General features: G+C 43.1%; 1 protein-coding gene across 1 annotated transcript; it reads left to right on the forward strand.

Annotated features, from left to right (window-relative positions):
- Positions 1–964: 964 nt before the first annotated feature.
- Positions 965–13,111, forward strand: npat (nuclear protein, ataxia-telangiectasia locus; the record flags this gene model as incomplete). Its single annotated transcript, XM_080845100.1, has 17 exons — positions 965–1,086; positions 1,581–1,699; positions 1,826–1,886; positions 2,007–2,085; positions 2,171–2,211; positions 2,611–2,859; positions 3,032–3,107; positions 3,252–3,375; positions 3,799–3,890; positions 4,021–4,102; positions 4,191–4,287; positions 4,454–4,558; positions 4,682–5,986; positions 6,143–6,255; positions 10,958–11,051; positions 11,328–12,865; positions 13,031–13,111. The coding sequence occupies exons 1-17, from the start codon at positions 1,050–1,052 to the stop codon at positions 13,109–13,111; spliced, it is 4,293 nt and encodes a 1,430-aa protein (XP_080701226.1). The 5' UTR covers positions 965–1,049.
- Positions 13,112–15,327: the final 2,216 nt, after the last annotated feature.

Below are 15,327 nucleotides of genomic sequence, written 5' to 3' on the forward strand. Positions count from 1 at the left end.
GCTAGCAACGCAGCGTTCTGTGAGCAACTGTGCGCAACTGTGCGTTCTGTGAGCAACTAAAAAAAAAGATTGTGTCTCCATAAAAGGGGGTGGAATATGTTCAGGACACTCCACACCTTAAATAAAATGTGAGAAGTAGTTGAGATTTACCTCACTGAATGATCCACAATACTTTAAACATAGGCCTACAAACAGGCGAAAATGCAGTGCTTTCATTTGCAGGACCATATGACACATATCACACTATGCTGATGAAACTAAAGATTGTGTCTCAATGAAAGCCTATGTTTAAAGTGTTATTTCACAGTGAATGACCAGAATAATTACTGTTAAACATATTTTACCCTTTCTTTACAGTGTACTGAACATGTTCAACCAACTTTAATGGAGGTATAATCCTTTTATTAGCAGATTGTGGTGTGTTTTACTGTTTCTTACTATAATAATTGCAAAATGTCCGGTTTAGTCAGTGTTCCATATATTTAAACAAGAAAATCATACTTTTGTAACATCAGTGAATCGTTTTTAACCCATTTTGATGTTCCTATGAAATCAATATTTCTGACAGTTAAGGAGACACGGGGTTAATAAGGCGCTTTTATTTTGAAAAATCGTAACCAGAAGTTGCTCGAGCTCATTTGACTATAGTTGCTCACAGAACGCTGCTAGTTTCATATCATGTCGAGGTTTTTATTTCCAAATACCCTCGATTAAATATTCCTTTGAAACTCCTACTTGATGTTTGTTGTAAGATTTCGACATTAATGGGATATTGTTTGTGCATCTGTACTACCAACTAATACAAAAAATACTTGATATTGGACTTTTAAAGCAGATTTTAAACTTCATTCCCCATAATGCAATTCTTACAAATACTTGCCAAGTTCCGGGTGATATGAGCTGAGTTTCCGCGCGTTTTCGGATTTGGGACTGGCTATAATGTTATAGTATACGAAGATGTTAATGGAAACAGTTGTCTGCAATTGTAGGCCAGATTAAGTTGACAATGTGATTCTGTTAGAGTCATAACATTAGCGAGACATTCAATCATGTTGCTACCATCTGATATTGCGCGACTTGTTCTTGGTAAGACAAACTACTACCTCTTGTTTTTGCAGATTCCTCTCCTTGAGTAACGCTAGCCCGTTAGTTAGCCAAATGCTAGCTAGTCTTTGACATTGGTTGTTTTTTGGTAACGTCAACTAGACACCTAAAGAAACGCAATATTTGTTGTTTCTTTAATTTATACGCGAAAAACCTCGAAGGTAGAGGAGAAGCACATCTTCAATGAGGTTGTGCTGGAGAGAGCGTCTCTGTGTTGCAGCTAACTACTCTTAGTTCGTTTTTGCTGATACTATACTATGCTAATTTCTTTCGTTGGGTGCCACAGGCATCGTGTCCGATCGTTAATGTTAACTTTAAGTTAAATTGCTTCTGACATGTCATCTTTGCAATCTGTTTTCTGATGGGCAGCAATGATGTTTAGGTCGCTATTGTTAACGCGACCACCAAATTGTTCAGCTACCAGATATACAGTTCAATGTTGTAAACATAGCTGATGTGCGTGTACGTGCCAACAGGGTATCTGCAACAAGAGGGTCTCAGTGCCGCCAGTAGAGCATTCATGCTGGAGAGCCCCAATCTGAAAGAGTATGCAGAGCATAGTACAGAGGATGGATTTATCCCAGCCTGTGTGTTTGTAAGTATTAAAGAGTGTGTACAAAAGTAGTGTTATCAGTTTGCTGTTAATGCTCAGTAACGTTACTGATGTGCTCATACATACAAAAAATGAATGACCAAGACACTTTATGCCATTATTTTGCAGTCTCTTTTTGGAAAGAACTTGAAAACTATTTTGAATGAATATGTAGCTGCCAAAACAAAGGGTATGTATTGAGCTCTGGAGACAACATTTTATGATTTATATTAAGTCCTAAATGTGATGTCTTGGGTGGAGAGTGAAGAGTGAATACAAGTTTCCTAGTGTCCTGATTGTTTTCTCACAGAAATAAGTGAAGAGAATCAGGTTCCTGCCATGTTGACATCATTATGGAAGAAGCTGGATGTCACTCTTAACCAGATCAAGTAGGACATACTCATCATACTCCCATAGCTTGTCTCTGTTTTGTTTAGGGCTTACATTAAAGGATGTCTCGTTTATTCCCCCCAGATGTATGCAGAACTCTCCAATTGTCTACTCAAGCCAGAGGAGTAAGTAGTCTAATGACTTTAATCACCATACTTTATGACCAGTGTTCTCACTCTAGCCCCTAATGTGTGTATACCACCTCCAATCCCCTTTGGAGAAAGAGGTCAGAGTGTCGTTTAAAGTTCAATCAGGCAGGTAGATTGGACTTGTCTTCAGTAGTAAACAAAACTGTTCCACACACCCTGTGTTGGCTAACTGCTGTGTGGGATATGCTGGAAGAGAAAATGTTGATTATAGTTCCTCTCCAAAAATCAATATGGATGTCATTTAATTAGGGACATTCCTGCAAGGATTTGGTAGGAACTGATACATTTTGAATGTTTTAGTTGACTTAGTAATAGATGGGTGTTCATTTTGTTTATATATATAAATAAATAAATAGTTTTTGTTCATTTCTACAGTGCGTACAAAAAATGGCATCATGAGGCACAGGGCCCTGTCAAGCCCTCTGGCGTCTCCCATTCCTGGTGGTGTGAGTGTAGCGGTTCCCATCCCATGTGTGTCCAGCCCCAGCCCCAGCCCCATCCCCAGCCCGCACATAGACCCAGAGCACTCCACCCCTGTGTGCATCTCCTCCCAGCAGCTGCGGCCCTCACCTCTGGCTTTCAGTCATCTTCAGGATGGGACCCGCCTGTCCATCAACCTGAGCCGTAAGAATGAATATGCAATTTCTGTCTCCTTTTCCCATCCCTCAGTCATTTTCATTGTAAACATTCTTAATGTTTGTGGTGTGCTATGGAAGAGTCTAGAAGGGTGAGCTCTGTCTTAATCCCATGGGTTATAGTGAAGTGATGATGTGGTGTGTTACCGCCTTTCTTTTAGACAACACCCCACTGCAAATTATTGTTCCTGACCAGAGATTTACCCCAGGACCGTTATCCCCAGCACGCAGAAAGTGGTAAGACACTGGACTTAACAGGAGCATTTGTTAGTGGGTTAACTGAACAAAAACGAATGTGTTTTACAACTGCATAGAGCGTCATTAATAACATGCTGGCAAACTTTGGGTCACTGTGCCTCCAATTTGCTTTCTGAATCTCAGCGATTCGCCAAGAAGAAGGGGGGTATGCCTGGCTTCAGGGAGTGGAAGCACACGGGCCGGCCTGGTGACCAGCGGCCTAATTCAAGAGGGACAAAGCCAAGAAGGGGGCTCTGAGAATTTCCCAGTGAGTGTTTTTTGTTTGTGGTGTGTTTTTATGTTTCACATTTTAAACCTTTAAAATGTGTAGGTTATAGGGGGATCTGTTAACAGAAATGGAATATAGTATTAAAACAAGCTATAATAATAATGAGCCCTTCATATGTACATAAGGAGTGGGTCTTTATTCAACGGAGTCTGTGATGTGCGCCACAATGTTTCTACAGTAGCCCAAAAGGGACAAACCAAAACACTGTCGCTATAGAGGGTCTTTCACTTTTTTATAGCACTTGAGGGGCCAGCGTACATTCTTCTACATGTTTGGAAAGGGAGATTTCAATTCAGCAACCTCACCACTCCCAGCAACTAGATGCCACTAAAGTCTACACACTGCACCTTTAAGTCACTTGGTCAGCAAGAGCTTTCATGTTTACTTGTTTTACTTTCACAGCAAATGGTAATAGATAATGCCCGTGACAAGATCCTGAAGGACCGTTCACTACAAGAGAAGCTCGCTGAAAATATTAACAAAATACTTGCCAGGTAAAAAAAGAAAATTCCAGAAAATGGCCCTAGCTGTGCCAATCTTTAATGTAGATGTAGTTGTGCCATCTTTAATGTGAATCTTGAAATGCGCTGTCTAAAATGGCTTCATCTTTGATTTCCTGCTTAGTGACAATAGTCCCCAAGCCTCAAAAGCAGCATGCAGCTCAGTAGATCAAGACCCGTCAATTGATGAAATTCTGGGCCTTCAGGTAATATGCCTTTCCTTATCTGTTTAAACAGGCCACTGCCCTTTGAGATCCATGTAGTAGGGACTTGACTGTTTACTCCTTAATGTAGGGGGAGATCCACATGTCAGATGTTGCCATTCATGACATTTTGGAGCAGACTGAGTCGGACCCTGCCTTCCAGGCTCTTTTTGACCTCTTTGACTACGGTAAGTCCTCAGGGACAAACAAGGACATACGTAGTGATCATTGCTGTCTTGTTTTTGTCATAGTTGATGCCAAAACACAGTTTGTCCTATTTCTGTTTTTCTGGAAAGTGCGTTTATATTAAGGGGTTATGGTTAGCTGCAACCTGATGACTTTTGATTCTTCCAGGAAAAGGTAGAACAAGCAGCACTGAGGAGATGGAAGGAGGCCAAAGAGACCAGGACGGCCAGGAGATTGCTTTTATGGAGGAGCTAGCGGATGTTGTTGACACAAGTAATGGCAGTAGATTTACTCCTGCTGTGGTGTTATGTGTGCACCAACTTTCTGTAGAGATGAGCTCATAAACATAACCAAGACCATTCCTATTCCCCTGACCAATTGTCTTTCATTTTAAAGGTCCTGTGCAGGAAGACTCCACATCTTGTGCAGAGCCTTCATCTGCACCTAAGTCAAAGACGAGAGGAGCTCAAGAGGCCAAGAACAAGAGGAAGTCCACCCCGTCTTCAAATGCATCCAAGAATCCTACTTCAGCCCTGACTCCCAGCCTGCCAGCCTCTGAGAGCCCGTCCCCAGGCCGAGGGGCAACTTTAGACCCAAAGCAGAGGGGTAGCAGGAGACACACACGAGCCTCTAAACACGCCTCACAAGCCAGCAGTAGCACAGCCGCTGAGGAGGAAGTAAGTATGGACGTAGACAGCCCTGTGGCACCTGAGACAAACTCAGTGCCTTTGACTCAGGAACTGCCTGAGGCCAGCAAAGGTCAAAGTCCAGGACAGCCTCCAGCTACAGCAGGCAGCAGCCAACTGCTGGGACCCACACCTGGCCTCCCGTTGAGCAGTCTGGCCTCTGGACCCGCACCTAGCCTCCCTCTGAGCAGTCTGGCCTCTGGACCCACAGCAGGACATGAGGTGCAGCTAGAGTCAGTGCAAGGGCAAGGTGCTCATCGCCCTGTAGAGAAGACACCAGAGGTGCTGAGTGGACCTCACACTAACAAAGAGTATGTCGGAGAACAGGGCCCTCTGTCCTCCTCCCCAGTTAAGAACCGTACCCAAGGAAGGAAAGTCAAACAGAAATCCCAGTTGCCAGACCGTGTGAGGGGGTCAGGTGTCAGCTCTGTGCTCCCATTGGCTCCTGCTGCTTGTCCTGCTGCTAGTCCTGCTGCTGTGTCCTCCCCCTCGTCCTCCTCAGCTGTGGAGACGGACCCCAATCAGATAGTCTCTCTGAAGATCATAGTGAGTGATGAACAGGAGCAGGAGAAACCCTCCACAGATTTGACGCTCAGCCAGGCTGTGTCCAGCATCAGTGAGGAGGGCATCCCCACCATATACCTCTCCTCCCCGGCCAAGTCCCCAGCCAGGGGTGTGCTGCTGTCTGCCCCCAGCTCCGGGGTGACCCCTGAGGAGACAGTCCAGGCAGTCAGCTGCCTTCAGAGGACTGAGGTCAGTCAGGATGGCCCTCAGCTGGCCCCTGGTGGTGCTGGAGATGGCCCCAAGGAGCCGGGCTTCTTCCAGCTGCTTCCAGCCGGTGCCGGCTTCAGTGGCCCCAGCAGCTACTTCGTAGTGACAGACCAGATGGTGCCAGGAGACCGCCAGTCCAGCGTGATGGTGGTTCCAGGTGCTCCGGCAGTCCAGGGTCAGGTGACCACGTTGCCCCAAGTTCTGGCTACACCACCACGGTCACGGGCAGTACCACAGTCATACGGTGAGGAGCAACACTATCAGTGTGTGTTTTGAGGTGTTGTAAAGTCTTATTGCCTGCACTAGGGGGTTCAGGCTCTTGGCTTTGTCAAGCACCATGACACAATTTCAATTGAGTTGAATTGAATTAAATACTGGTTGTTTTCTCCAAACCTAGCAGGCTCAACCTTCATCATATCATCACCAATCCAGTCCATGGTGCAGAATGTGGTCGTGCCCGTGTCTGTGATGGGTCAGAGTAACACTGGGAAGTTCACTGTTGTTCCCAACCAGGTATGTGCTATTTGTTTCCTTTTATCCAGACTCTTACCAAAGCAGTGGTTGGGACACTATGGAGTCAATTCACGTTCAGGGCAGATACGTTGATGGACAGAACAATTTATGAATGGCTCTTACCCGCACTGCATCAGTTACTTATGCAGTTTACGTAGCTTTGCGCAGCTTGGAAAAGGATCATGTCCTCAGTACACACGTTTTGTATCGCTCCACGCAAGAACGAGGAAACCATTCCGAAACACCCAGACCTCTGCACTGATCATATATACAGTCGTATGAAAAGGTTTGGGCACCCCTGATCATTTTCATAATTTTCATTTATAAATTGTTGGGGGTTTCAGCAACTTCATATACAGCCGCGGAAAAAATTAAGAGATCACTTAAAAATTATCAGTTTCTCTGGTTTTACTATTTATTGGTATGAGTTAAAGTAAAGTTAACATTTTAGTTTTATTCTATAAATTACTGACAACATTTCTACCAAATTTCAAATAGAAATATTGTCATTAAGAGCATTTATTTGCAGAAAAATGACAATTGGTCAAAATAGCAAAATAAATGAAATGTTTTCAGATCTCGAATAATGCAAAGAAAACAAGTTCATATAGATTCTTAAACTAAACAATACTAATGCTTTAACTTTGGAAGAGATCAGAAATCAATATCTGGAAAAAACGCATCTTTTTTGTTATTTTGACCAATTGTCATTTTTCTGCAAAAAATGCTCTAAATGACAGTATTTTTATTTGAAATTCAGTAGAAATGTTGTCAGTAGTTTATAGAATGAAACAAAAGTGTTAATTTTACTCAAACACATACCAATAAATAGTCAAAAAAGAAAAACTAATACTTTTTTCAAAGTGGTCTCTTAATTTTTTCCGCGGCTGTATATATATATATATATATATATATATATATATATATATATATATAATAGTACATGGAAAAAGTAATATTTCAGCAGTGAAATAAGTTTTATTTGATAAACAGAAAATAGGCCATTTGCATCATAACAGAATTAGACAGGTTCATACATTTGGGAATACAAACATGGCAGCCTAGCATGGACGGCACGCTTCAAGTCATCATCTAGAATGGCCATTTCAGAACACTATACTTATTCATTCCTAAATGTAAGGGATTCTTTTGCGGTCCCACAAGGTGGCACTCTTAGTGCTGAGGACTTGTCTGTACTGCTGCAGCCCTATTCAAAGCCATTTGGCATCGGCCTCACTTAGTCATTGATCAATGGCTGACCTCAATCAGTTATGAATGGATGACAGATGGGCCCAATTGGTTTATCTTATAAGTTGAACTTTTAAGTATCAAAATGTATAAGTACAAATTGTATTAAATAAGGGATAGGCCTGCTTTCGATCTTATTCATTTTCACCAGGCTTTTTCCCATCCTGCCACCGCCTTTGGATTTGGCTTTGCAACAACATGATTACTAGGGATGCACAATTTTAGCCGATATCCGATATGCCGATATTTACAAGCTCATTTTGGCCGATTGCTGATACCGATATATACACCTCAGCTTTTTAATTATTGAAAAGTCTCACCTGTACTAGAATTAATCTGTTCTTATGATAGGGTATTGCTGTAGGTACGTGACATTAAAAAACTTGATTTGTATCATTTTAGAAATAGACATTCACTCATGAAAACTATTGAAATTATTTCAAATATTGGCATATTTATTTATATCTTCACGTCACAATTTTCATACTTGAACAGTACCTCCTTGAACTTGAACAACTACACTCTAGAAATGCAACTTGGCTAACTTGGCAAGCTAACGTTGGTTAACTGACTTAGAGTTTTATAACGTCCCATCTAGGATTTCTAGACTAATCTTTGTAACATTATTGTCAAGTTAGCTATATAAATTCCATATATGCAAAAGTAAGCCATGTACAGATAGCGTGACATAACTTTCACATCCCGCCAGATGAGATCATCTACTTTGCTGGTCACGTAGCATGCAAGCTAACTGGCTAGTGTTGTCTACCTAACTAGCAACTTATTAATGTCTATTATGTTGCAAAGCGTTGCACGTGGGTGGTCTGCATCTATGAATGCAACCTTTGTTACGGCCAAGCTGTCGTCTCCTCTTCCATCTCCTGAAAAGTTTCCTGACAAATAGCCATTTTGTCAACATCCTCTGATAATGTGAAGTACTGCCACAAAATCTGACGTGTTGAATTACGTTGTTGTTGCTCATCATAGCAACCTAAACATTTGCTTCGCGTGCGCATAATTTGAATTTCACCTTATCGGCCAGGTACATCGGCAGAAATGTTCATATCTGCCGATGCGGATAATTACGTTTTGAAGCTTTTATCTGCCGATGTCGTGCCGATATTATCGTGCATTCCTAATAATTCCTTAAAAAATTATCAAATAAAATCAAAACAAACTAGGGATGCAAATTATCGATTAATTCATTAATCATTAGTTGATAATCTTATCGATCGACTATCGATTAATTGATAAGCTGCGTTTTTCACCTGAGTTTCAGTGCTTTAATAGGGCCTTTATAAATATCAGCTTAATAGTTGAGTTATTATATTACATTACATTATGATAATTCTATTATACATTCCTCAAGTAATTATGCATTAGGAAAAGAAAGCAGAAAAGTTTTTTTTATGGTATAACAAAATACATTCTTTAATTTAAAACAAAGAAATAAATTATGGACTGGCTCAGTTCTTGCATTTGAAACAGACATAAAAAAAGAATAGAAGAAATTAAATAGAGAGCCAAACAGAATATTATTGAGCCTATAGATTATGAAGAAACTGCATCTAGGCTATTACAAGCTAAATAGCCAACACAACTCTCTGAAGTTTAACTCGCGCTCACGGTAGTGAGGGATAGAGTAGTTACATTCTTAATGGCAAGCCATCAGGCAAAGGTAAGCTAGCCCGCTAACGAGCTAGGTATATAATATCATTAAGCCTGAGTGAGCTAGTCCGCTATCAAGCTAAACAGCCAACTCAACTCTTACTTACTTACTTACTAACTCTCATGAGCCAAACTCGCGGGCACACGTTAGCACGGGAGTAGACAGAGATATTCACATTCATAGCAAGGTGAGCTAGCCCGCTAACGAGCTAACAGCTAACCTGAGTTTTAAGCCTTAACTCGCGGCAGTAAGCGAGAGAAGGTATAATGCAGCGTAGCTGTGATTTTAGGTTGACCAGGTGAACTGGTGGTGCCATGCAGGACAGCAGCATGCACGGTGTTGAAATGATAACTGAGTGAGCTAGTGGAACTATTGTATTTCAATACCGCATTACACAGAGAACATTTGACTTCTTTGCCTGAATTAACAATGTTGAAGTGGTCCCACACCGCACTTCTTTTCGCCCGCTTCATTTTGTTTTCAACCGGTCTTTCGCGCTATCGCCCTCTAGCGATTAATCGTGACTAATACATTTTGATCGAGCAACCTCTTGATCGACAATTAATCTAAAGTCGATTAATCATTTGCATCCCTAAAACAAACGCTTTCCTGAGGTTTGTAGTCCATTGTATGTTCTGTCCAATTGCACAGATCTTGGATATGTATGACCTTATTTATATACCTATTTTAATTGGTTGATGCAGGGGGATGTTAGCCTGGATACCAGCCTGAACTCCGCCCACAACATTTTTGGTCTGGGAGATTCAGTCTGGAATCGAGCTAGTTGGGAGAGATTTAACGTTTCAAAAAGGTTGAGAAAGCAATCTAAACCAATCAAATTGTAAGGGCGGGCTTTATACGTTGATGGACAGATATAGATAGAATATACCGGAATATACATCGAACAAAGATGGCGCCGTCTCGGGAGCTTAGTGGGACATATTTTATATGATTTAAGCTATCTACACGACTTTTTTATGTCTACATTGACTCGGTTAGTTGTGTATACGCAAAACGAGTGTTGCCGAGGATTTTAGGTCCTAACTAAAGCACTCTAGACCATTATTGATCGGTTATGCTAACACGTTGGCCAAAAAAATCATTGAAACTAATGGTAGCTTCTAGCCTTGAGTGCTAATTAAGTAACGTGAGCAGGCATATCTCAGCAGATATTGACAGCGCATTCATTTTGAAAGAGGAACAGAGAAACGCGATCAAGGCATTTGTCGATTGAAAAGATGTTTTTGCCGTCCTTCCTACGGGATCAGGTAAAAGTTTAATCTGTCAGATCATGGTAATACTACGTTGCTCTGATTGGTTCTAGGTATCCAATTCAGCGAAGAGGAATTTTCTTTCCTGGTTCGTTGAAACACGCCCCATAATCACAGGCCAAGAGTTCGGTCTCAGACTCATATTCTGACTACAATTATGAGTATGACATCGTCAGGCTAGGGGGATGTCTGAAATGAATTAGACTTTGGCAATGGAGTGCATCTGTGATTACTGGCACACTATCTTTATGAATAGGCTAGATTTAACATGCTAATGTTCAACATGTTGTGTTATTACACAGCAAACCCTTAGATGCCATCTATCCCGTCTTTTTCGGACATGCTAACATGGTATTTGGTGACCCTACTTGTTCTGATGGTTTTCATTTATGTGTATCATAGTTTTAGTGTTTCCAAGATAGTAGAAAGAAAGAGATTAAATCCAAAGAGATGCATCTTCAAAACTATTATTAGAAATGAACAAGTCACATACTGTGTGTTTATCTTTTTGAAGGTACTAACATTGCCCTGCACAACATCTGTGGCCCATTCAGCAGCCCTTGTATCAAAACCCAAACTGGCCCCTCGACATGATGCCAGCAACCCTGGTGAGGCTTTTTCTTGTGATGTTAGTGGGAAAAGGCTTTAGCCTGAGATTGATCTGATAACTCTTTGTGTGTTTCTGAGGAAGTTATTCAGTTCTCCACATGGCTTCTACAACACTATACAAACTGAAACATTATGCTAGTACAATCCAGCTGGTTATTTCAGATATTTGACTCTTTTTACTTACTGATACTGGTTTTTAAAATGGTGGTAAGATATGAAAAGTATTAATTCCTTAACTTGTTGAAAACAGTAATTTAAGAATTAGTTGGTTTCAGGTAAAACAGTCAAGTCTGGTGCTGGTCCAGTGCAGAAGGCAACGGTGCCTTTGCCTTCTCCGAGCACAGAGAGCATGAAGACTGGAGGCTATGTGAGGATGCTCTGCTTCGACCCTCCCTCTTCAAATACACCAGCCCCTACAGCAGCTCCAACCCCAGCCCCTACAGCAGCTCCAACACCAGCCCTGCCAGCAGCTCCAACCCCAGCCCCTGCAGCCTGCCAGAGCCCCACACAGACCAGGAGCCCTGCCCCTACCACCCCCACCCCCTCTGGGAAACAGACCAGGAGCCCGGCCCCCACCAGCACCCCCCCCACTGGGAAACAGACCAGGAGCCCGGCCCCCACCAGCACCCCCCCCACTGGGAAACAGACCAAGAGCCCGGCCCCCACCAGCACCCCCCCCACTGGGAAACAGACCAGGAGCCTGGCCCCCACCAGCACGACCCCCACCGACAAACAGACTATTAGAGATGTGGTGCGTGCGCTCACCCCCAAACCCATCATCCTTGGAGGTAACAGGGCCAAGAGGAGGGTGGAGACGGTCCGGGTGGAGGACAAAACTCCGCAGCCCTCGGCCTTCATCGTCCCTCAGAACAGGGATTCCTGGGGGAGGGATCCATCGGGTGTGAAGGACATGAACACAACCAGCAGCAGCTTTGAAGTTCCCACAGGGCCAGCAGCGGCCCAACATGGGCACAGCACACGCTCCGAGTCCAGGAGGAAGTCACACATGACTGAGAAACCGGACACAGGAAGCGCATCGAGCGATGTGGACCTGAACACCACAGGCTCTGAGCAGTCACACAGGCCGAGGACGGTTTCCAGCGGAGCCAAGAGGGACAGACAGGAGTCTGGCAAACAGGACACGCTTAATGGACAAGATGGCCTTCCAGATAAGCAGGAGACCCCACAGGAGGCCACTCCTGTCACTGCCAACAAGGAGAAGGCCCACCAGGAGAAGGAGATGGAGAAGGAGAAGGAGAGGCCCCATCTTGCCCCCCCGGCTCCTCAGGAGCCTGTCTCGGTGACCTCCCGGACCACTCCAGCTGCCTCAGGAGCACCCTGCAAGGCCCTGAGCAAGACTAGCCCTCTTACCAAACAAGCTGCCGAGATGCTCCAGGACATCCAGGGCCTCCACCCTACCGCAACCCCACCCAAGAAGCAAGGGCTGGGCTGCCTGGATCTGCCCCTGCCTAGAACTCCCGGCCTGGGCCGCCTGCACGAAGACTCTCTGGATTGCCTCCGTACGCCAGGTAGGCAGCGACCGGGCCGAGACGCAGAGTGCACACCGCGCCACCTTCTTCCACCGGCCACGCCTGAGCTGCCCGCCTGCAGCCCAGCGAGTGAGACGGGCAGCGAGAACAGCATCAACATGGCCGCCCACACGCTCATGATCCTGTCCCGCGCCGCGCGCACCGGGGGGCCGCTGAAGGACAGCCTACGCCAGGAGGAGGCCGCCGCCCCCACGGCCGTGTCCAAGAGCAAGAAGCGCAAGCCCAGCCCTGCTGACGCATCCAGCAGCAAGAAGAAGGCTAAAGTGCGTTTAACCCCCCATCTAAAGACGCACACACACATAATCCTGCTCTTGTGTGATGACAGGCTTTGTTGAATATTTATATGAATGTGTGAGGAAGTGAATGAGTTTTGCAAAGGGGGTCAGTTTTAATAGCCGATACGTTACAGTGTTCTTTTTTCTCCCCAGAAACAGAAGAGGCTGTTGGATTCTTTTCCAGACGACTTGGACGTTGACAAGTTCCTGTCATCACTGCACTATGATGAATGAGGACTGCTCTACAGCTGTAATGCGCTTAGTGGACACTCTACACCATATATGTGCTATGAGCCCAATGCTTCTAACGGACACTGTACACTATCGATGTGTTATGAGCATTTTGCTGCACAAATGGCTGGGGAGTGTGAATCACAATGCTGTTTAAAAAAACAAAGTTTTTCTGGTTGTAATACAGTAGGTCTCATATTTAAAAACAGTTGTAAATACACATTCTTTGTCTTTGTATTAAATGCTCTGATTTTTAAATGGTTATCACTGTATCTCATTCTGTGAATATAACAAAGTTGCCTGGTCTGAATGTTCATTTCTTAAAGGACATTTATGTACTCAAAAGCTATAACTGAATCATCTAAGTTCAGCACTTAATATAGTTTTATGTTTTTTTGACCCTTGAACCAAACTGGACTAGACTTAACAATAAAGTCCCATGGTTCAGTAAACATGCCATGTTATTTGTGCTTTTGGAACTATCGGTCGCTTTTGTCACATAGCCAGCATAAGTGTTAATAAAACGTATATTTTTATATTGATACAAAGTTTTGGGACACATTTAATTTTAGCTTAATGTTGGGTCATTTTGTTTTGATTTGGCATGGGGGGGAAATATAATAATATAATCTGAAGAAAAAACATAACAGTGTAACAAAGCCAAGTATGGTTTTTGGTTGCCCTCAACCCAGGTAGGTACAAATGTAAGACCGTGCTGGTATGGCCTCTGCTCCAGGGCATTTCACTTCTCAATTCTCAATGTTTCATTACCTCCATTAATGTGTTCAGGTTAGGGATGCAAATGATTAATCGACTTTAATACATTTTGATCGACAATTAATCTAAAGTCGATTAATCGCTAGAGGGCGCTAGCGCGAGAGACCGGTTGAAAACAAAGGCAAAGAAGTCAAATGTTCTCTGTGTAATGCGGTATTGAAAAACAATAGTTCCACTAGCTCACTCAGTTATCATTTCAACACCGTGCATGCTGCTGTCTTGCACCACCAGTTCACCTGGTCAACCTAAAATCACAGCTACACTGTATTATACCTTCTCTCGCTTACTGCCGCGAGTTAAGGCTTAAAACTCAGGTTAGCTGTTAGCTCTTTAGCGGGCTAGCTCATCTTGCTATGAATGTGAATATCTCTGTCTACTCCCGCGCTAACGTGTGCCCGCGAGTTTGGCTCATGAGAGTTAGTAAGTAAGTAAGTAAGAGTTGAGTTGGCTATTTAGCTTGATAGCGGACTAGCTCACTCAGGCTTAATGATATTATATACCTAGCTCGTTAGCGGGCTAGCTTACCTTTGCCTGATGGCTTGCCATTAAGAATGTAACTACTCTATCCCTCACTACCGTGAGCGCGAGTTAAACTTCAGAGAGTTGTGTTGGCTATAGAGCTTGTAATAGCCTAGATGCAGTTTCTTCATAATCTATAGGCTCAATAATATTCTGTTTGGCTCTCTATTTAATTTCTTCTATTCTTTTTTTTATGTCTGTTTCAAATGCAAGAACTGAGCCAGTCCATAATTTATTTCTTTGTTTTAAATTAAAGAATGTATTTTGTTATACCATAAAAAAACTTTTCTGCTTTCTTTTCCTAATGCATAATTACTTGAGGAATGTATAATAGAATAGAATTATCATAATGTAATGTATTATAATAACTCAACTATTAAGCTGATATTTATAAAGGCCCTATTGAAGCACTGAAACTCAGGTGAAAAACGCCGCTTATCAATTAATCGAAAGTCGATCGATAAGATTATCAACTAATGATTAATGAATTAATCGATAATTTGCATCCCTAGTTCAGGTTCCCTACCTGCAGGACAAAGTGGGTTTGGCAAGGAACACCTTGCAGGGCGGTGTGCAGACACCCCCATAAGTTTCCTACTGAGGAGAGTGATTCAATGGGGGGGGGGGGGGGGGGGGGGCTGGAATAAGCGTGCATGTTTTAACCAAGGAAAGGTGGGTGGGCACGGCGTAGTCAATTAGATAGGACAGAACAAGTGTGACAACCCTACAATCAGTCACTCTTTTGAACTGCATGTTGTTTAGGGGTGGGAATCTCTTGGCACCTTACTATTCGATTCCGATTCAGAGGTCAACCATTCGATTCTAAAATGATGATCGATTCTAAACCGATTATCGATTATCAATGATCAATTCTAAACCGATAATCGATGCATCTCGATTTTTAAAACATTTTAAAGTTTGCT

This window comes from Sprattus sprattus (assembly GCF_963457725.1).
Source record: "Sprattus sprattus genome assembly, chromosome: 9".
NCBI classification, from domain to species: domain Eukaryota; kingdom Metazoa; phylum Chordata; class Actinopteri; order Clupeiformes; family Clupeidae; genus Sprattus; species Sprattus sprattus.